Here is a 27,969-nt window from a genome sequence, read left to right on the forward strand (position 1 = left end):
CTTCCCTTCTGTTATAACATTTATCTGTTATTTCATGATATTTCATTAGCTTTGTGCCAAGGCATGTTAAATTTGCTAAGTACAGCCTGAGAAAGGACATCAGTGGATAAAGCCCTTAAAAACAGTAATTCTAGCCAGTGGCTAGAGCAGAATGCCTTAGCAGACTCCAGCTGTAATGGAACGACATGTAGGGGGAAAGGTTTAGAAATCTGGAGGCACAAAGGGGAAAAGTCAATGGCAAAGGTGCCCTGATGCACTTTGTTCAAATCAAAATGCCAAAGAAATAGAGGTGGTTTGTTGTGGGGTTTTTCATTTTAATATTCCTGAAAGTGCAGCTGGCTGATGGAGAGGATGGGGGGAGCGGCAGGGACGTTCCAGTCTACAGTACCACCCTCTTGATTTCATTATCTCTAGTCTCAAAACTCACCTCTCCATATATTACTCTCTGGGTCCTGCTCACCTCGTCACCATCCTAGAAAATTTCAAGTAGCACAGGAGGCCAATCCATCCCCACAGCAAGTAGAAGGGCTCATATACAGAATTTTGTTTTCTCCAAAGTAACACTTTAATTTATTCTTTATTACAATATTAATTGACTAGAAAAAAAAATCACTTGTGTAAGAACTGACAATGGCTTTTATTCTTTGGGGAAATTTTAGAAGCCTGAAAGAGAAAGAACAGCAAGATCACTTCACACAGACACAAACACACACATGCCCTTCAAGCTCATGGAGAGGAAGAATTTGAATTATCTGCTTTCATGGTTTGAAAGCCTAATTGCCAAAGAGACTTTTGGAAGCGACTGTTGCAAGAAGCAACACAATAGAAACCATAGGAAAAGAAGGGGGAAAAAAGAAGAAAGAAAGGACAGGCACTAAGAACAGGCTCCACCTCAGATAAGTGGAGGTGCTGCTCCCACCTGTCAAGTGCATTTGGGGACTGCCAGCATTTTCCCTCTGGAATTTAATGGGCCAGTTCCCAGAGAGGCACATCAGCAAGGTCCCGCTCAGAGGGCTGTATCCAAATGAGGGCATGAAAAAATGGCAATGTAATCCTCCTTCCAAGGAGGAGAAGGGGGTTTGACAGCAGGGACAGATCCCTAGTTTGCTTTCCCAGGCTTTACAGCCAGTACCTGTCTCAGTCCCATGATCCCATTAACAAAAACTTCTGTGCACTTTCCCCTAAAAATCATCATGGTAACTGTGCCCTCTCCACCTGCGCTTCTCTCCACAGACCCTTGCCCCTCCGCCTCTGGGAAGACATCTTTATAGTTATGAGGCCGTGTATTTTGGAAAGACAGGACAACAGAAAGATGACAGCAAGCAGGAGTCAGAAACACTTCAGATCTGTTTCATGTCCTCACCGTTGCCCTGCTGCCAAGCCACCGCACCACTTATCTTTGAGACAAGGATAACAACAGAAGCTCCTGTAGGGCTCTTCTCTGGCTCAGAAATTCTTGGACCATTTACCGGTTATTTAAAAGGTAAACAGACTGCATGTTCTTCCTTGGAAACAGAGTAAGACACAGCCAGTCAACGACTCTGTTGGAAAACTGAACAGTCACTGCAGTTAAATTTGCAGACCGAGCTACACAGCACGATAAAAAAAAACCCAACACCTTAATAGTCCACCACGCTTTTCCATCACAAACAGCTTACTATCTAGGGTTTAAACATGAGAATTGTAAACTTAATTATGTGTCAATGAACAGGCTCACATAGAGAGAGCTTAGTTTATTCAAAATATCATAGTTAACTTGCCAGCTCAAACAGTAAGCGGCTTTGGTTTTCATTAACTTATAAATACAAGAGAAAAGGGAAACAGGTTACCTTGACGTAAGGCAAAAGTAACATCTAAGAACAGTAACATATATTTCTTTTTTCCCCAGTTTCGTACTGTCGGAATATTCTTTTTAGCTCTGTCACTTTATAGTTACTATTAAAACTATGCCAAGTCTGTGACTACATCTCAAATGTAAATAGTGCACTTGCATATTCTACACCAATTTATGGAGTGGGTGCCTGTATGATGGATTAGTAAAATTCTCTAGCATGTTTTAGGAATCAAACACAGGCTCTTTATCAAAGTGTTCAGAGACGTCAAGCGTGTTATAAATTGGCTGGCAGCATAAAAAACAGATTAAAACATTCATATTTGGTCTCGCTATATTTTTGATTCAAGTACATTAGCTGTCATTTTTCCCCCTGTATGTTTTCAAAAGAATGACTTGTTCATAAAAGGTTTAGGCAAGCTGGTGTTGGAAGGGGAATATGATCCTTTCATTTATTAAATACCAAGAACTAGACTTCCCCTGCCAGAAATCTGCAGAAGTACAAGCACCAGATTTACTCATGCCAGAGGAGTGGACCACAAAACTCAGAACACACAGAGAAAAATCCAACTGTTTCCTTGAGTAGCAATAACCATCAGACGAGGGCAGCACCAGCTAACCCCCACCACTGACTTTTTCATACCCTCTAGGTCATGCCTGGAAACGACATATGGTCACCAGCACCAGGGAAGAGATTCATATTGGCTTCCTTGGTGGAAAAGGCCACGCTGCCACTGTATCACCACCAAATGCCCTCCTGCTTGCTTGCCCCAAGCCACATCCCAGTTTTATCTGCTCGATAATGATTTCTTCTACAATCCGCTTGCCATGTTACAGCAACAGCAGCAGGGATCTGTGAAGCAAGAACAAACTTCTGAGGTCTCCCATTCGATTGCTTGAAGCCCGTTAAGGAATAAAGCAAGGTACCTACAGAGACTTGCACATGAAAAAAAAAAACAACCAAAAAACAAGTATTTTTGACTTAAATCATTCAAAACAGCACACACAACTAATTTTCTAAGGAAGTAAGTTGATATTCTTGTAGCTCATCGGCACCACACATTGGATTTTCCTCTGTAAAAACAACAAGGTAATTATTGGTGCAAAAAGGATTAGGCTCAGGGCAGTTTGCAGAATTCGTTCCTCCAGCAGCTGTGCAGTATTACCATTTTCAAACACAGGACTCGAAGACTTATCAGCATTGCTATCTAAGGATCTTTCTTAGCCTGTGTGATCCAGAACTAGACACAACAAATTCTCATCTGTAAATGTCAGCACCCGCACTAGGCGAGCTTTGGTTTCCCGTTAACACACAGATGGAGGATCAAAACAGAGATCAAATGTCAGTCACTGATGACAGGATATTAAATCAGTTTAAATGGAAGCCAAAATAATACCAAAACATCTTTTTTTTTCTTAATTACATCTCCAGCTTTATCCAACATAAACATGACATAATTTTAAGGTCAAGAAAGTACATGGTGGATTTAAAGGAATTCCTATTTAAGATGCCCCAGAAAGACCAAGGGTGACAGCTAACATAAATTGCGGCTAGCCTCGCTGCATTCAGAGGGGGCTCTGGGATGCTTGGGGATGTGGCTGGACAAATTAATCTAAGAGAGTCTCAGAGGGGTTTGAGAGCCCCCACAGCATGAGTATGCTGTCAGAAGTGCCAGCAGCTGAGAGTTTCACTACTGTCCATGATGGCCTTGACCAGCTGCAGCGGAAACCAGAATCTATCCACCTCTCACCGGAGAGAAAGTGCCGTTGCGTTAGTCACTCCTATAACCTGCTCGACACAGGAATTGGCATTCCCCCTAGTCAGACATTACATTAGGGCTGCAAGAGGCTGGAGCTGGCCACAGTTTGGCATTTGCTTAGCAAGAAAATAAGGGCAACTTTCCACAGCTGTGCAGGAGACCCCTCTGTTACTGCATGGTCTCACACCAGCACGTTATTCTGGGTCCCCTTTCCATGTTTGAGCAGGCAAATGGTGAAACTTTTATCAAACACTTGGTAAGTTCTGATTTCATTTCAGCAACCTACTCATTTGGTGCCCAGTCCACGTCTTCTTATGTGACAACAGCTGGCCACCTGTGTAAAAAAGGTTTTGAACTTGAGCTTCAAGCATGCCTGCAATCTTCCCAGAGATGCCATGGTGGGTCTTTCACTCTGGAAACTAGAGAGGTGAATCAGAAGCATGGAAGTGGGGAGGTGGCAATAACAGCTTCCAAATTCATCTCCAGAGGCAAAGAATCCACAGTCCAGAATAAACACACATTGCACTTCTTTGCAGCATTAGTGGGACTCAGAGAGAACAAGAGACAGGGCTGGAGTAAGAGCTACACCACAGAATTACACAGTACACTGGCTCTGGACACACACATACTTACAGTTATTCAGGTGATATATGTGAAACATTGAATGAATACATACTTGTATATACAGTGTTAATACGGCAAGTGTCAAACACAAGTGCATGCACATAAACAGTGGCAAACAGAGCTGGGAATCCAAAAATCAGACCATGATATGCTATGAAAAAAAGAAAAAAGGCCAAGCTCTTGGCCTTGCTCTTCATGTTTCTTTGGTCTTGTATTTGGAGTACAAGCAATACAGAATCCGCATTATAGTCTTCATATCTCCATTGACAATATCTGTGGATACACAAGAAGCAAGAAAAACAGATGGGAAGTATTAGCAATTCCTGGAATAGAAAGAGACTGCAACTGCCAAAGACAATCTTCCACCTTTCTCCAATTATAACATGAACTTAGACAATCTAATTGTAACAAGCAGCAACACAGGAACTACAGAGCCAGCAAATTATTTATTTATTAAATGACCTTAAGGAAAAGGGACCTTCACTGCACTATCTTGCTGGAAGATGGGATAAATAATGCATAGTAAGAAATAATTCTTCACTAGCAGAGAACAGAGTAGATAATTTAATAGGACTTTACAGTTTTAGGCTTTTATGATTCTTATGGCAGAAATCATGTTGGGAATTACCTGACACTTTATTTTTCAGTTGTAATGTTTCCATCCTGTTGTGCTGCTGTTAGCTGTTTCTTTTTTTTCATTTAGTTTTCAGCTTCCCTGTTCTTGGCTAAACAAACTGCCCTTGGATTTAATGGAAGAGGCTAACTGATTTAGAGGGTTTACTGTTGTTCTTACAGTGCTGTAAATCACCGGGAGAAAGACTAATAATGAAACACTAGTAAATGAGATCCTTTAACAGTCTAAATAGAGTAGCTGTAATAAGTATCCCTAAATCATATTAAATTCAATCACTAGCTGAGGATTCTCCCAGTGAAGCTAAAGGACCTGCAGATGTTGGCACCAATATTTCTTATACTGATCAACTGTATTTGAGGCAGTGCAGAATAACCAGAGGGAAGGAAAGAAAGCATGGGTTTAACTCCTTTCATACAAAAGGTGGATCTCAGCATGGAGACCTGAGCTCACACAGATGACTCTTTTCAAAGCTAACATACCTTTCCAAACTCCTAGCTCTATGCAATGTGGCAAAAAGCCCACAATTTGTGCATGCCCATCATACAAACTGACAAAATCACCAAAGCATTAGTGGGAAAAGAAAACAAAACAAAACCCAACGAAAGTCCTAAATTCTATCTTGCCCTCTCCATGATGCCGTCGGTTACTTACTAAACACATGCGCCCACTTGCTTATGAATAACAGGGGAAGAGATAATACTTGCTATTTTTAATAAAGATTTTATTTCCTTATTCAACAACAAGCTCTTGAGCTTGATGCAGGAATGATGGGGTGAGGTTACATGCCCCACAAGAGGTCAGGGTAAGCAGTCACAGCACCATCCATTAATGTAGCCACATCCTTCATCCCACCAGGAGCTGGTCAAAAATTTTTCTGTGGAGAATTTTTTTATTGGAAAATTGGACTCATCCAAAGGAAACTTTCTTTTTTTTTTTTGGTAGTGTGGCAAGAGAGAGGAACATGTGTGTACATTGACTCAGAAATGGAAGCATTCACTTGGATGTAGGATACCAAGATTCAACTCTCAGGTCTGAACTAGGCGGAACAGCAACTTAAAACATATGAATTTCACTTTCAGGAGACAGACCCGTTAGCTCTTCTGGGTTTGAATAGAGGAGTCAGCATCTCTGATTTTCAGGACATATTCTGCAAGGTGTTCCCCCACACAAAACAAGCTTGTTTTTAATGCACTAAAACTTTTTATGAGATAGGAAGAGAGCTTTCCCTCTAGCTCAGCTGCTGTAATTTCCCTAGGAGCTGCCACTGGTTTAAATCTTTAACAAGTACTGACTTATTAAACAGTTTAAGTTTAAAGTTACTAAACTTATAACATTTTTAGTATATTATAGAAATGAAGATTGTTCAAAACCATTCTCAGCTTTACTATTATTCATTCTGAATGAGCAGCTATGGGGCAACCATATAATGAAGCGTGTGTGTTCGTCATGCTGCAGAACTTACTTTTTTCAATTAGCCTAACTTTTGCTAAGGCAGGATATTAGCAGTTCTATTCCAGACAAGTGCCGTGACTCACCTTCAGAGTTCACAGAAAAATTCAGAAGACCTCCATCTGTCAGCAAGTCCAATGCAAGGTTAACATTGTGAAGCTGTTGATGAGAGAGAGATCAATACAACAAAAAGTATTTTCCACTCAACAGTGCAGTGGCCAGGAGGTTTGAAAAAGTATTTCCCTAGTAGCTGAATTGAGATACTGATTCATAATTATGTACTCATATTCATCTCCTTAGTTTTGATGGAGTGCTCTTCAGAATTTCTACCAATTATCATATAAAATTGGATGGATGTAAAATCCATCTCCAACAAAACATATACCATGAGGTGGGCAGAAGAATCCATTTATTTAAAAATAGACCTTACGTGTGAAAGTCTTGTGTTAATGGATGTTTCGAGGGGGAAAACAGGCTAGCTTCATGCCTAGATCTAATAGATGTATGGAATTTATTTCTATTTTTTTTAGCAGTGCCCATATGCTTACCACATTTGGAACAAACAAAAAATACATAAGGAGAAAGTTCTCTATATTTCACTCAGAATTATGAAGATTGGAAATCTTCCCATCAGCTATATTTCTGAGACAGAAGTTTATGCTTTAACATATAAAGATGTCTATACACAATAGCAATAGTGATGATATCCTTAATATTACTCATGAGAAATTAAGCACATGTCTATGAATGAAGGCTGGGTTGGTTTTTTTCTGGTTTTTCCTCACTTCTTTTTTTCTCCCTTCTCCACATAAAAGCAGCATCACATGCATATGCAGTAGTTATGAATGATTTTTAAAGTAATATAACATCCTATTACTAGCTTCTTACAGCTTAAGGGCAGTTGTTTACTTGGCTGGTAATTAGCAAGCTCCCTTCTTCTAATGAAGTAATAAGACCTGAATGAACTTCAAGTTGTCTTTTAATACATTCCTTAGGCTACTGAGCAATTTATCCTTCAGGAGGCACATCACAGATGCTGCCGTGCTCAAAATAAGCACAGGGGTCGCCCACGCATAAGCCAAGCACAAACTCTGTGCTCTGAATTGAAGCAATAAGTTTATGTTCTACCTGGTTCTCTCATTTGCAGGTAGCAGAGATTGACAGTTCGGATTCGTGCTCGTTTTCTTCCTCTGACAGTCAGCAGCCAGAAGAGATTAAGCTCATACAGATCTACACAATTTTCTGATCAGAATGAATAAATCAAATGTTTTCTTAATGAACCAACATAGGTAAAAGGGGCACATTTCTTTCTCTGTAATGCATATGAAATTTGCAAGGAACAATAACATGCAGATTTCAAAATAAATCTTCAGACAGAAATGCTGATAAGTACCAAAGAAAGGCAACATATTAAAATAAGTCATTTCATCCAGCTGTGCTTCCAGACTCAAAAGAGCTGGGCAATTCTCTAGGATTTACAACAGGACAGAGGTCGGGACATTTGGGGTACTTCATCTCTGGGCCTGTTTTGGCAAAAGTACCAAGTTCACATGGTTTTGGTAAGCACAAGGGCCCTCCTTCACCTTCTTCATCTCCTGGCTGCACAAAGTTCACCCCTAATTTCAGCCTATTTTGTGATTATATTCTTTGTCTCAGAATGCACACCTTTCTATACACATGATCGCCCAGAGCTGGCCTTTCTTTATGGTTACCTGTAAACCTCATTTTTTGGTAATAAACACAAACAAAATCCTGCAAGAGGCCTACCACACGCAGTGTTGTCTTCTTGCACATGGAGCAGGTCACCTCCCAAATTTCTGCTCCGGCTTTGCTCACCCCTCCTGTCCCTTTAACAGGGGCTCCTGCCATCTCTGCATTTTATATTTTGTTTCTGTTGCCTCCTCACTATCACTGCTTCCATTCCAGTCTCCACTCTTTGTGATTCACAAGGTGCACGTACCAGCTTCAAACCTCAAGCTTTCAGCTTGAATGAAAGTCAATGCACCACGTTGATTGTAACCGCGCGTGTGGTTGTCACCACTTTCATAACGCAAATGACATGTTTTAAATCTCAGCAGAGGTTACATTTTCATACTTTACTGTACCAATTAATGTCTAAAATGACAGGCAGTTAGAAAGCACAGGGGAATTGGAAGACATATTTTATGTACAAATGACAGTTGAACTATGGTCGCTCAATATTTTTAGTTGTATTGTCACCCTGCTCTTCATCTTGTAACAAACATCAGAGGAGAAACAAACAGTAAATACCACTTTGGCAGACTGTTCAACAATAAGTCCAGTACTTGGAAGTAACTTTGCTAAAATGAAATTGCTAGGATGTAGAGAATTGTACTGAACCGGTACCCAACCCCATTATATTCTTCTCTGAGGCCAGTGAGCAGTGCGCGCAGGGTAAGAACTAGAAAGTCTAAGCTACGATTTGTACCTAAAATGTAGGGGTATCTCATTTCTTGAAAGAGATCTCTGAGGCTTGAATAGGGCTGATCCAAAAAGAAAAAGTTACTTATGAAATTTTAAATAAAAAAACACATTAATTGACTTCCTCTGAATAAAGTTACTGGAAATGTTAAAAATTTATTTCCAAGTCAATGGACCACTGCAAACAATTTTGAAAACTGAGTGGAGGAGGAGAAAGGGAAGAAAAACAAATGCAGGGAAATGCTTTGATTCTCATTTGATTCAACCCTTCAAAATCTATTTTCCAGTTCAGAATCATCTTAGGTAAAAAAATAATCTGAATTTTCCTAATACTTTTAACAGTCATCAACTGACAGCAATGAACTTTTCACAAAATTTGAACCTAGGTCTCCATCAACTGTGCTTTTAAATGTTTTGATGAAAAGCTCCACAGGAGCATTTATTAAATAACACAGGATCTCTGAGATTTTCATTAAATTAAATAAATTTTCAGATAAATACTGCCCAGGGACATTAACTGTGGTGAGGTTAGGAATCAGACAAAAGACTCATCTGTGCAGGGAAGCTGGAATGCAAATGCCAGAGGAGGGATTCCCTTCTCAGACAGCTCTCAAGTGAAAAGGATCTGACACATTTCACATTCAGAGATCTAACTGAATATAACCCAGGAAAAATAGCTATGGTTTCAAGATTTTCAGAGCTATTCAGTGACCCAAATGAAAAATCTCTATCCTACCACAGACCGTTCAAAAATATCTCAAATATCTCAAAATATTTCAATATCCTAGATCTGTGGAGGAGGCATTTACACCGGCAGCCCACCATGTGCTACCTTCTGGCTGATGCCACCTTTTTCTTTTAAAACACTGATGAAGTCTGCATGGTAGAGGTTGAAAAAGGAGTCAAGCAAGTCTGGCTGGGTAGATTAAAGCTCCCTTCCTCGAGGGGAGGAAAGATGTAAATTCTCAACAGCTTCCTAAGCACAGAGGGGGCCTTCAACATGTTCTGGTCATGTTTTGACTAAGGTATATTTTTACAGCAGTATAAGGAAAACCATAGGGATCCCGTTCTGCTATGTAAAAGGTGTCATCCTCTTGCATAAATGTTTTTTGCAGGACAGACTCGCAGGAGATAGCATATCAATTCCCTGCCACATGGAGCCTCTGGAAGGCCACTGGAAGGCTTCAGAAGTATTTATCTGCCTAACAAATTCAAGCAACAATAGTTTGCCTCCTGTGAGAAAATTAATTTTGAATAAGACACCAACCTATTCCAAGGTATTTTCACAGCACCAAGTGTGTGCACTTGTACTGTCCCAAACCACCATCCTGCAAACACTGTGCATGCATATGACTTCACAGGCAGCAGCAGCAGCATTTAAAGCAAGAGGCAGAGCTCTTCACTGACATATGGAAGCATTAAATACACAAGACGTTTGAAGCATCAAACTCTAAGTAATTAAATAACAAACATACCATCTCTGTGGTGCTGGATGGAGTCAGGAAGAAATCCCTTAAATTCAGAAAGTAACCCTCCAGTTGTCCAATTAACAGAAGTAAGATAACTCCATCTGCAAACTGGATGAAGAATGATCTGAATATCATTTATTACATTGGCTTTTAGTAAATTACTCCAATAAATGCCATTCTAGCGATAAAGGAATTTAAATGATACTCTGGCAAGCAGACAGCCTAATGACTCAGCTGCCTCAACCCCTTCTACAGTGAATTTCGTATTTAGTTACATAAGGCTCTCAAGTTCATATTCATAAAAATATAACCTTGTAAAAGAACCGCTATTAAAACAAACTATTCCAGATGTGAAGAGACTTCAGACAACCACAAGTGACAAACACATAACTATAAATAAAAGCAAATTGTGCCTAGTGCCTGAGATTCACGACAAAACACTCGCAAGACTCACAGTTGCCCACCAGGAAAACCCAAAAGAGCACTGGAGCATGACTCCACTTTTTATCCATGTGGCATAAGTCGCAGGGACTGCCACTCACCGAGGTTTGGATGTCTGGAGCAAAGCAAGAGGTGTGGGCTGACTTCTCCCACAGTTATTGTGTGCGTGTCTGCAGAAACAGGGTAACAAAAACCCACGAGGGACATCCCCAAGCTCATTTCCCATCACTTGCTCGCTCCCTGGAGAGGCGCCGGGAGGATGCTATGGCTCCCCAGCTCTGCACAAGCCATCATCCGCCCAAAGGCAGCGGCAGTGGAAGAGGACAGTGGAGTTGTAGTTGTGCCTCTCTTCACCGGTGCCCAGGGAGGTGATCCTGAGGTGCCTAACAAGCACTCCTCTTGCAATTTCACTGACTCTAAAGAAGCTCGACAAACTCGACAGAGGGTGGGACTTTGAAATTTGATAAAAATCAGGCCTTTCTACTGTGAAGCAAATCCAGCATTAAAACTCACTAAGCACCAACAATCAGCTTGGCTTTCACTTTAATTGTCAGAACAACTTTAATTCCATCCTGAAAAACCGACCATCCACAGGAGTCGGGCAGGATCCAAAAATTACTCCCTGTAGCGTTACAAGGGCAGCATTCAATACAACACTATATTTTTTTTTCATTACCTGTTAGCTTCAGAAACTTCAGAGACTGAAGCCTGGTATCTTAACCTAAAGCTAGAAATAATTGTTATGTTGCCATTTTTCAAATTACTACAACAAAAAGGAGGAATCCTAATGGTGAGAGGAAACACTCAAATGGCTGACGAGACACAGTTAACATGCAGCTTAGAGCAGGCTACCTGAGATTCGATGTCTTTCACATTTAATCCTAATTTTGCAACATGCTGGTTGACAAATTGCAAAAACACCTGAAGAAAACAGAAGGGGAGGAGAGGGTGGAAGAAAAGATAACATCTCTCAGCAAAGTCATGAATTATGTTTTACCTTACAAATTTTTGTTTTCTATTAAAAAAAATTAAATTACCTTTTTTACAGCATCCAGTTTATCTGGAGCATGGCTAAATAATTCATCAAAGGCATCATTTTCTGTAGCAAAACAACATTATTGGTATTATTTGGAATAACTGTCAGATTAGAGGTTTAAACCGGCTCCAGAAGGAGAAAGGTGTTCACACCTTATAAGCCAAGGAGCAAAAGAGTCGTAGGGAGGTGGGGAAAGATTCTGCTTTTGTATTTATCAGAGGACAGGGTGGCAGGCTTTCCCTTCAGCCTGACTACATCAGAAAAAACAATTTACTTCATTCAGCTCTGTGATATTCGCCTGCAGAGGTTCTCAAGATTTGTGCTGCCACCAGTTTGAGCAACGGCTAAGTTTCGCATCTCTACAGTTTATCTCTTTTCAGTTATGTTTTTTTAACCCTGAAACTCTGGGATAAAATATTGTTAGCAGAAAAGAAGAGCTATGCACTTTACCGCTCTCCCCCAACAGAAAAGTCAGTTACATCAAATTTGCAGGAAAACAGCCCCCTTCCTTGAAAAAAACACAAACTAGATACTGGGTTTGGAGACACTGTGCTTCCTCTGAAAAATCACAGCCATCAAAACTGACCAGTGCTGCCATCCAGTTTAAAGGCAGGCACCAAACCAGTGCCAGCAGTGCTGCACCAGGGAACTAGCACAAGTTTAAAGATTTCCAAGGAAATGAGATTCATCGAAGTCCCTGTGAATGCCCACCCTCACCTCTATTTTCTGCCCAGGTTTAGTGAGAGCAAGACACATATCCTCATGGTGACCTGGCCACAACACTGCTCTGGTTCAAGCATAAACAAAGCATTTGAAGCATCCTTAAAAATCAAGGGCACTCTGGCAGCATAACTAAATGGAGAACCAGTTTCTATAGTGCAGGAAAGCAACGGCAGCTTTGCTTAAGGGAGATTCCTCCCAAAAGCCAAAACAGAGAAGCCTCTGCTTCTAAAGGGTTTCCTCAGGTTTCTCCATTCTCCCTGTTAGGGGGTTGCTGCAGGAGCAACGTCAGGGAATAGATGAATCCATCAAACAAATCACCGAGCAACAGTCTGAAACCTGCAACAGTCTTGCACACTAGAGAGCCCTCTTCTGGAGCCACGCTTTGGGATTTCTTTCTTTGTTAAGCAAGCTGTGGTAAAAATAGACAGAGGCAGCATTTTGAAGAGTGAATTGCAGATTTTTCATTCCAGCAGAATCAGCCCACTGGATGAAACACCTATTAGAGGCTGGTTTTTTCCCCCCCAATTTCAGCCCACACAAGAGGCCACTCAGTGGAAGAAGTGATAAATATGTATTAAATGATATAATTTGCACCTCTGTAAAGGATGAAAACATAAAGGACACAGCAGAGAATTAAAACGATTGCCTTGATTCACTGGGGATGAAACGTGCTCCTTTGCAGGGCGGACGAGCAGCTCACACTGAAGCCTAAGCAGTACTCAGGCCTTCTGCAGGCTCTGTGCACGTGGACTTTTTTCACCTCAAGTGTTTCACAGCTCTCAAAAGCTCAAAGGGTAAAATCTCAGGGGACATTGGTTTTACTGGGCTGCCATCCATAATCGAGCACCAGTAGATTTCAAAATCTTACTTGCAAACTGCAGGAAGGAAACTACATTGAAACTGGTAGCAACAAGAAGCCCAGTTCTCAAGCCATTATGCTCATAAATAGCCACAACAGTGAATGAGGTCAATGCATAAACCCAAGACATATTTTGTCCCCCAGCCAGGTCTTCTCTATTAGGTTATCAACCCACTGTAGCATTTCTTGTCTTACCTCCCTTTTGTTGCCTGCAGTCCATGGGCAAAGTGACCACCCAATTTCCAAACTATATTGTGTTGATACGAGCACACATTAACAGAAGACATTTGAAGAAAAACACTAGGGGATATCCATGAATCTCCATTAATTCTGGGAGGGAGCATACTGATTTTTTCATGAGGTAAAAATTGATCAGAATGTGGTGTTTAACAGCACGTAATAGTGAAACGCTGAACTTGTACTTACTCGTCTGCGCTTCTAAATTGTCTCTAAAAGTGCAATAAAAAAAAAGAATTAGAAAAAGCATTCAGCAGAACTAATCTTATTCATAAGCAAAGCTTATCTGGGCCATCAGCTGCCTTGTAAAGCAGGAGACACAGTACAAAGTGCCATTAACTTCATGTCAGAGTAACTCTCCAATAGACATTTTTAAGTACATTGTATATCTGTATAGGCTCTTGGAAGTATATGAGATTTTAACTGGCCCACAGACCGATGAACATTTCTTTTATGAGCACAATCCACAATGCCCTTTTCCAATAAGCTGCTCATGTTATTAGAATTTGAAGATGCTCTAGCATATAAAAGATGATAGTAGGAAAACCTCTTCCTCGTGCTTGGGATTATGTCCATATTTTCATAGTTTATAAATGGCATCCTACTACTTAAGTCCTTTAACAATGACAGTCCCTCACAAATTCAGCAAGGTTAAACTGAAGAACTACCTCCTTTCTCTTTATTTAATGACACAAGAGCAATACATTAATAGTAGATATAAACCACTGCGGCTTTACAAAATTTCCAGTTCAGTCTGGGACAGGTAAATTTACAGTACTGGATTTTTATTGTTATATTTGTTATTATACTCCATGGCAATTACAAACACTAAGCCTCAAAAATTGTCATACACATTATTTTAGAGAAGTTTATATAAAGAATAAAGCAGAAGGGTATTATACCGTAATAACAGGGGCGGGGGGGGGGAATAAAAAAAAGGAAGGAAATCAGAGAAACAGTTCACATGCATATGCATGGCTGGGTTTACGCTTTTTGTCATCACCATGATCCCAGTTATTTTTTCTAAGGGGGATAACACCCACAATATTTCCTTTCTGATTGACAGTGTAAAAAAAAAAAGATATATCCTCTCTTACTTATTTTCTGTGATATATTCCACCCCACTTGCTGTCTTTAATCCTCTGGAGGTGTTCTGTTAAAAAGATAATAAATATTTTTGGTTTGGTCACACACACACAAAAAAGCTGACAGCATTAATGAGGCTTTCATGAACCATTTGCTGCCTGAAATGATTACGAGAGGGCATTTATTCAAGAAGTGCAGTACAATTAGTACAGGCACTTTCAGAGGTTGCTGTTCCCTTCTGCTCTCTTCACTCTTCAACCAGAAATTACCTACTTCCCCATTAGAGGAAGCCAAAGGAGAAGCATGTAGTACCTCAGCTGGTAAAGTCCAGAGGCTGGCATGCTCACCTGGAGACTTGATGAATGCATCAAGCTGTTTTGGGCAGGCAGCGATTTTCTTGTGCACCTCACTGCATCAAGGACTCTAGCTTTACAGTGCTGGAGGTGGTCACCTCTGCCTTATAATAACCTCATGGCATGGCCTGCCACCCATCGATGAATCCTCCTTGCAGCGGACTTAGTTTTGGTAGGTTGCTTAGATTTAGTTTGGCAATTCTTACTATTTCTGAAGCCACTTGGGATGTTTGCTTAAGTCCTTGAACATTTTTCCTCTATATAGCTCTTAGTACTCCACATAGCATAAAAAAAAAAACCCCAGTGCTTTGATCCAACTGGCAGTCTGGAGAGACAGGACAGCTGCTTTATTCAGGCACCTGGCAACCACCTCTTATCACAGAGAAGTCTTTACTGCTCTCCCCTTTTAGGCAGTGGAAAACACCCTCTCTTTACACACTGAGTCAACTCCTTTGGGTCAACTCATTGCTGAAGAGGAGCACACCCAGCCCCACTGGGCAAAGGCAGGTCCTTCCTGCAGGCACGTGCTGCAGAAGGGCCAGGCCTTCTCTGGTCTCCTTTGGACTTCCTCAACATTTCCCCCTTTCTGTTCACAGGCCCTCTTCTGAGCCTGTGCCTTCACAGGTTTTCCTTACTTTTGAGCTAATAACTGATGTTCCCGTCAGGGGCATTAATTTCTCCTACAGTGAATCAGCTCACTACCACAACCCCATTATCTCCATTGCCGCTCCTCTCTCTTTCAGGGTTAACAACCCTTTCTAATGCTGCGGTTTCACAGATAATCCCTCCTGATTTCTGCGTGGCTGAAGCACTCACAGCCCCATAAGGCACTAGACAGGGGGCTGCTTTACTCAGAGTCTGGGCTGTCACTGATGAGACCCACACAACAGGAGCGTCTGGCTGTGGGCAGCAATGCACAATTTGGACTCCCATTAGATAGCGGAGGGATCACTCCTCTGCTGAAGTGCTCGGCAGGGATAGGGCCACAACAGGTACCTTGGCAGAACCAAGCCCCAGAAGAAGCTGTCCCTCCAGGACACTTTTAAACCTCCTAAAGTGACATACGTAGCTCAAGGGCATGCTTCGTTTCAGTTCCAGTTATGATCATTCAAAGAGGGAAGATTGATAGGTCACGCCATACAGACCATGTGCTGGAGTCCCAACACCACTGAATTGAAACACCTCTTAAAACTGTAACACAGTGGTGCTGATTTTTGCAGTTATATCCCAAATTGTTGGATTTTTTATGTTCTACTAAAGTCCCGGAGTTGGCTTTAAGAAAAAAAAAATGGAGGAAGAAAACTGAGGAAATCTCAGCTTGTAGAGAAAAATACCAAAATGTGACCCAATGGAGGGGGAGCAAAAACTCCCTTCCCCTAAAAAAATAAATCCTCAGCATTAATCCAGTACCACAATTTATGAGTGCAGGCTTCTATTTTAAAACACTTAGAGATAGTAACAGCAGTATTTCTTCTTTTTCTTCTTTACAGAGATCAACAGCTGTTTTCTGTTTTCAGTTTGGACCATTCCTTTTTTTGATCAAGGAGAAAAAACAGCATAGGCTTTCTACCCTTTTAAAGATACAACATGTGAACTAAGCCCAAAATGATAGTCCAGTCCAGCAAACTCAGAAATTGTTCACAGAAAATACAGTCATCTCTTTCACAGCTGCACACACGCTTCTCCCTAATTCTAACCAAACTAACTCTTGTGAAACGTCTCTAGGATCTACTGTAAGAAATATTAAAACTATGATTACCTCAATGGTGATTGTTTCCACTTGAACATTTGGAGGCATGGCCAGGGTGGGTTGGAAGTGCTTTGCTATTGCAACCAGAAGATGCAGTGTGCTCAGTAAGTCCTTTGTCAGGATAGCTATTTCATGTAAAGAAAGAAAACAACGTTTAGTGTGCAAAACAAGTAAGCCTCGCTCTAATATCCTAGATTCTCCCTGTGCAGAGGATGCCAAAGTCACAGAGGGCCATAACACAGGTGGGACATCAGATCGGGGTTTATATAATATCACAGTTCAGCAATACCACACCTTAAAAGTCCTTTTTGTGAGACCTACACAAAATTGATGAGGGCTGCTAAGTGGTCCATAAGCTGCACACTTAGTGGATGCAGCTTGCGTGGCCCAGTCAGGGTCAGATATTCCTTTCTCACTTGTGATTCAACTAGTAATTGAAAACAGGTTGTTTAATTACTGTTCTGGCACCCCTTTGCCTCATAGCAGCCTTATAACAGAGGAAGCCCCGTGATGGATAATTTTCTCCGATTTCACTTCTGCACCTACATTCCACACTCCACTTCAGCTGACTTTCTTCCAGTTGCAAACACTTAGCCACAGCTTCCAGAATCACAGAGAGTTTCTGTCGCTGTTTTTTTTCTGTTAATGCGAGCTTGTCAACATCCAGCTTGAGAGATCCTAGGTTTTCTTTGACAGAGAGCCCATATGAAGGAGAAGGATGTGTTTTAACACCACCATAGGAAAAAAAAAAATCAGAAACATAAAATGACAGTAAAGCACACAGTCTTGTTTTAAACGTTCAATACCACTTAATAGCTTCCACAGACCCACATCCCACAGCTGTATGCCTTGTTAAACTCCTGCACCCTCTGAAAGGCTCAGTAAAATTGCTGAAGCTCTGCAAAAGGTAGAGGACTCAAGTCATTCCTTGCAGCATCATTCCCCAACCTAAGCACTCCCCATTCCTTCTTTTCCTACTGGAAGCTACAGGAATCCAATGAGTTAATCTTTCCTGCAGACAGTGCACAAAGGTGATATCAACTCACATATATAGAAGAAATCACAGCTTGTTACTCAGGCAAGTAAACTGTATTAGCCAATCCTATTCACACTGCTCTCCTCAGCCTTGGTGAAAAGCAGGTATGATGTGAAAGACATCCCCCAAAGAGAGTGAAAGGGGAAAGAAAAATGAAGTAGGGACACCAGAGGTGGAGAAACAGAAATGGACCAACAGGCTGTTTCAAGAGGTCATGTCTTTATAAAAGCACCTTGTAGTGCAAAGCGCCTCTCAGATTTTCACTAGTTCCAGTTCCAGCCCAGTGCTTTAGACCTAGAACTTTTTTTTTTTTTTTTAAAGCAGGAAAACATATAAATTATAGTGCTGATTCCATTCAGTATTTCTGGTAGCATCACAAGTTACCTTTGTGCTCCTGGCTTATGAAGTCCTCCCTCCCTTCAGAGGCACTGTAATTTCACACTTCAAAGTTAACCTTTTTATTATGTTAACCAGCAGCTAAAAAGACTTTCTTAGAAAAAAACCTAATTATATAAAACAATAGCAGATCATCAGGCATTTGTTCAGAATTGCAGTTATCGCAGATGGTTCACAGTGCCCTGCCTTCTCTGTCAGTGAGAAGACTCCAGCGGATCACTGCTATTGTGATTTGTGAGGTTTATTCTACTATCTGGAAGTTCCTCCATGATGTGTTTGTGAGCTAAACTCAAAGCAGCAGCTTACCCAAAAGATGATGAAGTACCAGCCCATCATACAGATCTTCTTCCAGACTTTTAACTACTATGTGTTCCTCTTTCAGAGTTGTGTTAATCCAGTCAATCAATAACTGTAGAGGAAAACAAAGCAGCTGGCAATTATACTCTTGTTTAGATGGTATAGTACTCAGTGCTATATTGTGTTTCACCTTTCTCTTTAGTCCCTTATCTTGCATCTTGGTTTGCTTTCAACCTTCACTTCCTTTGTGCTTTTTGGTTGCTTTTTTAAAGGGAAGTTAAGTATCAGTTATTTCTCCCAAAGAATACAAGGCTCAGTTGGCCAATTCACGGCAAATTTTCAAGTGAAACAGATGACTCAAGTCATTCCTACGAATTTTGTAGAAATAGTTATACAGGTGGAGAGACAGACCCTACTCCTACTTCCATCAAGGAAAAGGCTGCAAAGAACACTTCCCAAGCCCTGCCTTTATTAGACATCAGAGAATTCACACACCAATTGAACCATTGGCCAAAAGTTTGTAAGAAAAAAGGCTTCACTTATCCTGTTGGACATTTCTTGTAGTCATCCATGTCACTACCACTCCTCCCTTTGCTCCCCTATTTTTGTTTTCTTTTTCTTCCTGCAATTTTATACTAATCTGTCTCCAAATACCATTTTGGGGCGAGGGGGGAAGCATTTGCTTTCTTTTGCTTTCTTACATGGCAGTCCTTTCATTGCCCTTTCCAATAGCCTTCCTGCCTTTGCAGGGCTGATGCTGACCAGGAAGCCAAGGGCTGGCTACGGTTGGAAAAGAACCACCTTCCCAGTTACGCTCCTTGGGCCTTGCAGCCCATACCTTGCGCACTGAGCTCCTACAGATGAGACCAAAGGAGCTCTGCAGTGTTTCCCCAAGCATGTGCTTTTTTCACATATGTTAATAAAAAGGAAAGATGACCTGCTGAAGCAGAACTGAAGAGCAGTAGCCCCAGCTGGCTGTTAACAAGAACCTCTCAAAAGAGGGATGGGTATTGCCTGCCTTGCTATTAATGCTACACATGAGTGTCTGGAGTTTTCTGTGTGGATAATATCCTTCTCACTCACTGTAAACAGGAGAGGAAATTCATAGAAGATCCCTGCATTTTAGCCAACATTAACAAAAATGTGAGAAGTAGTTAAAAAAAAAATCAAAATCTCTGAGATGCTTGAAAACGCACAGGAAACAAAAATTCCAGCACTCGCCTGAACTGAGAAGTTGTCAAAGTATTTGTAATATACTTACTTCCTCAGCTAAGAATTAACAATAATTTTCTACAGCAGAAAGCTGTGCTTCTCAGCTAATGCTTGCTGTTTAAAACTTAGCAATGCTTTAGATGTGCGAGAGAAAGAGTGGTACCTCAGATGTAATGGCACAACTAGATGGGAGGTCAGAAAAGCAGAAAGTACTGCTGAGTACGGATCTATGAGATCCCTTGTTTGCTATCTCAGCTCTAAAGAGCCACCTCCACAGGCTGGACCTCACACAACTCCGCTTTCAGTCCAGTTGTGGGGGCCTCACTCAGCTGCAGAGCAGAGCGTTGTGTCTAAAAATGAATGAACAGGGAAAGGAGAAAAAGAGTACTTGAAGAAGTTTGCTCCTGGCTTCCAAACATAACCATCTTCTGTTCTACATGCAGTTCGGTATTTATAGCAACTGCAGTGAGCTGTTTCACATTCCCTAGTTCCCCAAAGCCACCTCAAAATTAAAATGCAGTGGAACAGAATCTTTCTCCCAAGCAAGTTTCTTTGCTTCGTTTCCCTTGTTATTCCCTTGAATATACCTCCCTGTGCCCCTCTCCACCCCAACATCTTCTCTAGATGAGCCATGAACTCCTTTGATAAAGGCAGCAACCAGTGGCACCAATGGGCACCCAGAGGATTGCCTTCCTTGGGACCCAATTTCCGCCTCCCCACCATCCAAAGAAAAGAGATTAGACAGTGAAGAACAGTTTCAGGAGTTTTTGATGGGAAATGGATTAAGCACTGAAGCTCACAGAAATCTTCATAAACAGAGGAAAGCTCTTCATTTTTGGCAGACTGGAAAGAACAAATTCAGTGTCTCTAGACAACGTAATTGCATTTTGCAGCACCACCTTTCAGATTTTCTCTTTTGTATAAAAACTTTATGAAAGCCTGACACAAAAATTAAATCTTTTTGATCAAATGTGCAAGAATGTTTAAGAAAACATAATATAGAAACACATATATTTATGGATTTATGAATGCCATATAATACGCACATCAGCACATAGCCTAAGATGGTTTTCAAAATATTTATAACAGTTTTAGTATCTCTGTAATGCAAGAAGTGCTGGTCTCAGAAGAGACATGCCACTTTTCTTCCAGGAAATTTCAGTACGCTAGCCTTCCCCTGGGCAGTGCCATTAGAGAAACATGGTGATTGAACACACAAGCGCGATTTTCAAAATTACTTGGAAATAAAGTACTTGCCCGTGAAATAGGATTCATCCTTCACAGTTACCTCAAGCAGACAATGTACCATGCAACAATGTGAAAACTTTTCTCCTGACTTCCAGCAGTGACTTGCAGACCCTTCATCCCTTCTCCCTCTGCTCTATGCTATCCTCAGCAGGCTGCATCACAGCTGAGCCAGCTGCCACTGGTGACTGGCAGACAGGAGGTAGAAGACAAGACAGAAGACTGCTACAAACCAGCACAGCAATCCTAAATCTTGTTATCATGGGATCAGGACAGCAAATTCGCGTGTATCTGAAAATCTCCCTTTAGCCACAGCAAACACTGATGTGGGTTTGCTTTCAGTCAGGGTCCGCTGTTCCAGATGGATTCTCTTTGCTATTACAAATGAAGTAGCAACTGGGTACTTCTGATATGACTTATCCACATGTCCCAAGTTAGGAGATGTATCATACAAGAAGAAATTCAGTTTTTAAATCTATGCTCAACTTTACACACAGCAGTGACCACTCTTGGGTGATGTAGGCAACTGAAGCTCTGTCCTGTACAACCCCAGCCACTCTGACACTGTGCTTAAGCAAAAGCATTTGTTTACTTGTGTGGAGCCCAAGTGCCAAAAGCAGAGCTCATCCCCATCCATAGAGAGTGGGGGGACTGGGGCCAAAGAGCTGGGTAACTTACAGGGCTGAGCACTGACACTAGAGATTAAAGCAACTTGAGGTGAGGGTTAAACAACATAGTAAAAGAAATGGTACCAGTTTTAATTCTTCCAATTTGGCATTGTTGCTTGAGGTCGGTTTTATGAGTTTCCTCCTCTCACCTATGAAAGGAAGCAAACAAGATCCATTACAATTATCAGATATGACTAATGCAAGTTTGCTGTAAAATCTGCTATCAATTTAATAATACCTAATATTGATAATTGCCATATATAGAAACACTGTCCTTTTTTTATTGTAACTGATTCCTTATGAGTAAGAAAATGGTATAGCAGACTATTAAGACTGCTGTTGGAAATTATGTTTCAGTGTAATTGAAATCAGTAAGATCTAGACAGACAGTTCTGGACAGAGGAAAACAAACATAGTCAGATCCTTATGTGTGAAATTTAAATTTCAGTTAAAGAATCAGCTAGAATTTGTGTGGCTTCTTCACGATCTGCTTCTAGAGAGTCAGCAGCCAAATTACACACACAGACCTTACGTACTGCTGATAAAACCATGGGACCACTGCTGAAAAATACACTATTAATTTGAACTGCACATTTTCTGCTTAGTTCTTCATGTAATTCCTTGGACCTTTTTCTGTCCTTCTTCATAAAGTACATACCTTGAGCGATGACATTCTCAGCTAGGAATTCACTAAGTGCAGCAGGTTGTGTAAATATATTTAAAAAGTCTGGATCCATTGTCTTTTCTCACTCCTGGTAAACTGGTAAAAAATACGGGTGGAAAAGATCATGAGCAAAGGCGTGTAAAGATCAAAATTAGTGCTAAGAAGAAAGTGAACAAACTGAATGGTTTATTCACTTACTATTTCATGACTGGTGGATTGCTTTTTAAAACAAATCTGAGAATGTATTTAAATGTGTGTAAAGAGAAAGAAGTTAAAAATAACTTTCCTTTTTTTTTTGTTAACCATCAAAACGTACGAAAAAAAGCCCTGAAGTGCTAAAATTTGCCATAATTCCACCTAATTCTGTTTCATCTGAATTGGATTAGTAAAACTCTATTTCAGTTGAAACGAAAAACTTTCAGCTCCTGGGTATCAATGAACACCTGCTATAAAAATGACCAATACTTAGGAAGAATTAAATCAAGAATACCATAGTTAAATTACTGGGACAAGCTTATAAATATAAGCTGTTTCCTTTATTAGACCAACTGGCATAGCTGTGCAGAAACAATGACATGTCTGGATAGACAATCCCATCTTCATGTTAGATTAAGTTGCATGGCTTCTCAAAGATTTTTATTTTAAATACAGATCGGAGAATGACTTTCCTTCCCAACCCAGATGTCCTCAAATGAAAGCAGAATGACAATACACAATACAGAGGTGAAAATACCTCGTCAACAAACACAGAACTATGGGCAAGTTTTTCCAAAACAGCTAGGAGTCCTGTTGGAGAACAGCAGAAGTCAGAGAAAGGAATTGAGTTGTTGGAGCTGGGTGGAGAGGCTGCATAGCCATCCATACACATCGTCCTATCAAACACCCAGATGAAGTTCATCATTACCAGCAACTATCTATCAATAAGAGGCTGGCGATGTATCTCCCACTCTTCTAGAAGCCATGACTCAAACCACAGTGCAAGCAGAGGCAAGGTGGATTTTTTAACCATGGGTATGTAAGGCTGTGCCCTGCTGCCTACACAGATGACAAAAAAGATCGAGCCAGGCTCTACAGGCAGCTTTACATGGTAGGAAATGTTCAGTTTTAAGTGCTTGCTTTTGCAATCTTAATGTTCTTGTAAAGGTTTTTCAGCCAAGTCCACAAGACTAAGACAACAAGAATGCTTTAGCTTGGCAAAGACTAAAAGTCAATAAGAAATCACAGAGACTGGAATCTGAATAGTCTCTTTTACAAATGGTATTACGATGCGAAAAGTAGGATGGCTTGTTATTAAACCAAATGTACGTTGATTTAAGTGCAAGAAATCAGAGTTATATACTGCAACTGTACAAATAAATGCTTGCCTGCAGAGGTGAAGGGAACTACAGAAGGATCATGGCTGAGCCCTGGGCAATCATCGCAGTGTATGGTTTGTGTCACGGCAGCATCTGTGAGTAAGAGATCTAATTTTCCCTGACAGTCCTAAAACCTATGAAAGCCAGAGCAGAGAATGCAACAATATGATGACCAGGAAGACTTTTGACACTCCTCTGAATCATCAAATCCCAGCTGCTGCTGGATGCAGGGTACCCAGCAGGATGGTCTGCTGCTCCGCTCTCTAATTGGGAGTACTACCTGTTTGCAGACAGGAAACGCTCTCCCTTCTCTCTGAATTTCAGTGCTGCAGGGCAGCACTGAAGAAGAGGGAAAGCTGACCCTTTTTGTTCTTTCTTAACAAAAAGTGAGATGTCCCATGTTAGAGGTTCACACAGGAGAGGGTTCCTACTGTCTACCTGAGACGTGTGTTAGGAGCCCTGCCTCTCAAGGCTCCCTCTGTAATCAGCAGACATGGACAAGCACCTTTAAAGAGCAGTCAGAGCATTTAAATGAAGGTCTTGCCCTGGCTTGTGTTTTTCAGTCACCTCCTTCATTCTGTTACCAAAAAGACAGTCTTGGCTGCTACCTTGCCTGCAGCGAGGTGCTATGATGACCCAGCCCTACACACACAGTAGAGCGAGAGAGCTGCTGCAAGTGCTGTCGCATACTGCCCATAGAAGACCTCCAAAGCGACACTTCTTTCTTCAATAGCTTTGTACACCAAACACCCTGGTGCCGCTCTGCAGGGTCTCTCTCACATATTTATTAAAGGGTCCAGTCAAAGTGCATTGTGAACATGTATTTTAACATGGATTTTGCCAAGCCAAGCATATTGGTAGAAAATAGTGATTGCATGCTTTTGCACATCAGTCTGGTAAAACAAATTAGGTACAAAATTCCCAGCAAGCCACTAGAGGAAAGGGTCACAAGAGAACTAGTTTCATTATGGTGGCTGCAAAACTGAATGTTGTCTCTAAAACGGTGCTTGGTAAAATAAGATAGGAAAAATTGAGTCATTTAGTGCCTAAGAAACAACTCAACTATCTGAGATAAGACTTCCCAGATTAAATTAACAGAGAGAGAAAAGTTAATTAATACAGAGCAACCTAAGGACAACGTACTTTTAAATTAGGCTTCTGACAGCTGTTACGTCTTGGGAACTCCTGCTTGTAAGTCTTCTGTAATCGACTGTGTAAACCACAACTTACATTAACTCGGCTTTGCTGCAACACTCAACTTGTGTATCTCTTACTTCCTTTGACTATTTACACATCAAAGTGATGTGTACTGCCCGCCCCATCCTTAGCCTGTTTGGCCAAGGAACCCAAACAGCAGAAGCCACTCTTTAATTGGAAGCCCATAAGAAAAGGCCTGAAAGGAAGAATTTGCAATAGCATAAGTTAATATCCTCTAAGGCCTCAGTCCTGTGCGTCCTACCTAGTCAAGTGTGTTAAAACTGCTATACTGGGTAAGACTAGCTTGCCTAGTATCCACTCCCTTACAGCACCCAAAAGCAGAAACTTAGGGTAAAAGAGACCATAAACAGAGCAAGCATATACAGATACTTCCCTAAAACACTTCAACAGTCTGCAGCTCAGCCGTCCTAAATCACAACTGCGGTCCTGATAATTAGAAGCTGTCAACACATTTACTTCCCATTCATCCCTCAGATAAATGTATCTCCCAACATTCAGCAGCGAGGAGCCAAAAAGCGTGGCTTTACCTTGAATGAAGCACCGCCTCCTGCTGCTTGCTCTGACCTGCCACCTGCCAGCTTCCCCTGAAGCTCCCCACTATGCACAGCGCGACGGAGACCAACTGATTCACATTCTTCACGTCACTGTGTTGCCACTCCGTGTTACTACTGTATTACTATCCTACACCCTCAACAGTCACCTCTTTTGGAAACTGAGGAAGCACAGCCTACGCCTTAGCCATCCATCACAGGGAAACCACTCTGTAGTACCTTCGCTCATCCCCATTGTCCTTTTCTGAACTTTATTCAGCACGTTCTTGTTGAGGCGCTGGGAACCAGACCTGCACAGATTTAGGGAGCTGCACCAGTGTTCACTGCGTTGTTCTGCGTTCCTCTTCTCCTAACACTTGTTGTTTTTTTGATTACTGCTGAGTGCTAAGCAGACACCTTAATGGAACTATCTATTATATCTCCAAGATCTTATTCCTAAATAGCAACACTCAGAGCACATAATTTATCTGGAGGGCCGGTATTGTTTTTTCTCCCATGTGTTTCACCTCACATTTATCGACACTGATTTCCCACAGCCATTTCAGAGCCTGAGAACTGCAGTTCCTCAGCATTTAATAGACTCATTGCTTATTACTAATAATTAGCATTCGTGAGCAGTCCCTCATGTGGCAAGCTGCATTTCTGTGAGGCTTGGTCCTAAAGAGCAGTCTTTCTAAGAATAACATATTGCAAAACAACATAAAATGGAACATGATTGAGTTGGGAGGCCTTCTTCGGGTTACTTTAATGAGAAATACAGAGGGATGGAAGACTTGATTCTGAAATACAACCTTCCATGTTTGCTGCAACCAGCTTCTGCAGCCCATCATACAAATTTGCTATTCAGAGCTGTGACTGACATGCTGGGTTTCCATCCTCCATCCTCCTGCAGGGGTTATTTATCAGTACTTGGAGAAGAGGTCATTGTAGGAGACAACTGCTTGAATACTGCTTGTAGAGGCATTTCATGATGACATTTTAAAATAAAATTCAGGTTTAATTATTGACTATTCAAATGAAATGGCATAATTTGGTCCCTCATTTTCTGAGATTGTCATAGTTGTACAGGCTTGCCTGTTTCAAAGTCGAGAGGTGTTTTCTTTCTCCTGTGCCACTTGCTGAGGCAGCCAAAAAGTGAATTTTTCTCAGGCCAAGAGCTAGACTATTGCACAACATTGCAATGCCAGAACTACCAATAAAACAACTGATTTTCTAGTTGGGTCAGATCAGCTCACTTTTCCTCCATGAGTCTTCACACAATCTGACTCCCAGATATCCCTCACATACGATATAAAGCATTAATGAGCTACCAGTGCTCTCTGGCATACAAACCAGCTGTAAAATATACACAAGGCACTTACCAATGTTACCAAATTGTTTCAACTGTTTTATTTCCTGTTTCAAAAGACCAATGCCCTACTCTGCATTAGCTCACACCCATTTCCTAGGAACAGTTGTCTAAACGGATCACACAAAGGAGGGAAGCAAAACCAAGTGGGAATGTTAATATTAATAGTATTTCTGCCTTCAGAAAACCAGAATTAAAAAATAAATAAGAAGAAAAGAGAATACGCATTGTGCGCCCCGTTTAAAACTTACTTTTACTTCCTTGTTCAGTACCAGACCTTTCAAGAGCCATTTTTGCTCATTTGCATCAGAAGAGGTGTTGTCTTAGCAAGAACAATCCATGTGGACACAGAAAGTCTTACAGTTTAAAAAAAAAAATTAAAAAGCACCCAAGAGAGTCCCCCTTCCCAAACTTACTCTTCTCCTCTCTAGTAAATCTCCAGAAGCTCTTCCAAGATCACAGCAAGCACGATGAAATTTATGGGAAGAGGGGACTGGCCCCCAGCTAAGAGCGTCCTACACCAAAGCTGCAGCCTCCCGTGTGGGGCAGCGCGAAGCACGCAGAGTATGCAGGAGGGAAGTTGCGCTACGTGGTACCGACTACGCTTAAAAACGAAACCAGTCGTATCCGGAACTTAATTGTCTATGTGCTTGGTCCCTGCTGCAGGCTAAAATAAACAGAAATACAAATGCAGGAAACATGCAACTCCACAACTCCTGAAATACCAGAAAGTATTAGAAAGATACGATCATTCTTCCATGGTACTGCACGGCACAGCTGTTTGCTAGTTTGCGTCTTTGGGGCGACTCACAGTGCACTTTTTCTTTGAATAAAAGACCCAACAACACAAAAAACCATCGTGTTGCAACACACCTGTTACTCACGGCCTTTTGAGCATTTTATAAAGCAGATGAGCACTACTCTACCTACCTGGTAGAAGGAGAAACTTCAGCAGAAGGAGATAAACTCATTTGTCCTTACAGAGCTAGTTAGCCACACCAGGGCCCAAAGCACTCATCTGAGACAAGAGTTATCTCCACTAGGCAGTGCTGCTGTTCTTCCTTCCCTTTTCCATCACTGATCAAAGAGGGAAACCTCCCTACAGCAACCACTTTCCCATGACATTTCCTTCAGGTACTAGTTACATTCATGAACTCTTCCAGAAAGTAAAAGCAACTCTGCAGTCCTCCATGAAATCCCTAAATGAGACAATAGACAGCCACACTTATTAAGCTGGTCTGGTTTAACGCTGTTAAGGGACCAACTCCTGTGTTTAGCTCCACAC

The 27,969-nt window shown here is 41.3% G+C and overlaps 1 protein-coding gene across 1 annotated transcript; it reads right to left on the reverse strand.

Moving 5' to 3' along the window:
* Positions 1 to 1,719: 1,719 nt before the first annotated feature.
* On the reverse strand, positions 1,720 to 27,238 carry PARVG (parvin gamma). The gene is made up of 13 exons (XM_075112789.1): positions 27,101 to 27,238; positions 22,207 to 22,308; positions 21,633 to 21,697; positions 18,433 to 18,535; positions 17,241 to 17,381; positions 16,704 to 16,819; positions 14,603 to 14,658; positions 13,695 to 13,717; positions 11,688 to 11,749; positions 11,503 to 11,571; positions 10,216 to 10,317; positions 6,385 to 6,457; positions 1,720 to 4,488 (listed from the first exon to the last, which is right to left on the reverse strand). The coding sequence occupies exons 2-13, from the start codon at positions 22,283 to 22,285 to the stop codon at positions 4,409 to 4,411; spliced, it is 969 nt and encodes a 322-aa protein (XP_074968890.1). The 5' UTR covers positions 22,286 to 22,308; positions 27,101 to 27,238; the 3' UTR covers positions 1,720 to 4,408.
* Positions 27,239 to 27,969: the final 731 nt, after the last annotated feature.

The sequence above is a fragment of the Phalacrocorax aristotelis genome, chromosome 1 (genome assembly GCF_949628215.1).
Source record: "Phalacrocorax aristotelis chromosome 1, bGulAri2.1, whole genome shotgun sequence".
Taxonomy (NCBI): domain Eukaryota; kingdom Metazoa; phylum Chordata; class Aves; order Suliformes; family Phalacrocoracidae; genus Phalacrocorax; species Phalacrocorax aristotelis.

Excerpts from the sequence above, each read along its gene's own strand:
- PARVG (XM_075112789.1), bottom strand. The coding sequence starts at position 22,285 with ATGGATCCAGACTTTTTAAATATATTTACACAACCTGCTGCACTTAGT. Across the intron at positions 11,572-11,687 it reads AACTGGATGCTGTAAAAAAG|GTGTTTTTGCAATTTGTCAA; the intron begins GTAATTTAATTT and ends TGTTTTCTTCAG. Across the intron at positions 4,489-6,384 it reads TTTTTCTGTGAACTCTGAAG|ATATTGTCAATGGAGATATG; the intron begins GTGAGTCACGGC and ends GTGTATCCACAG.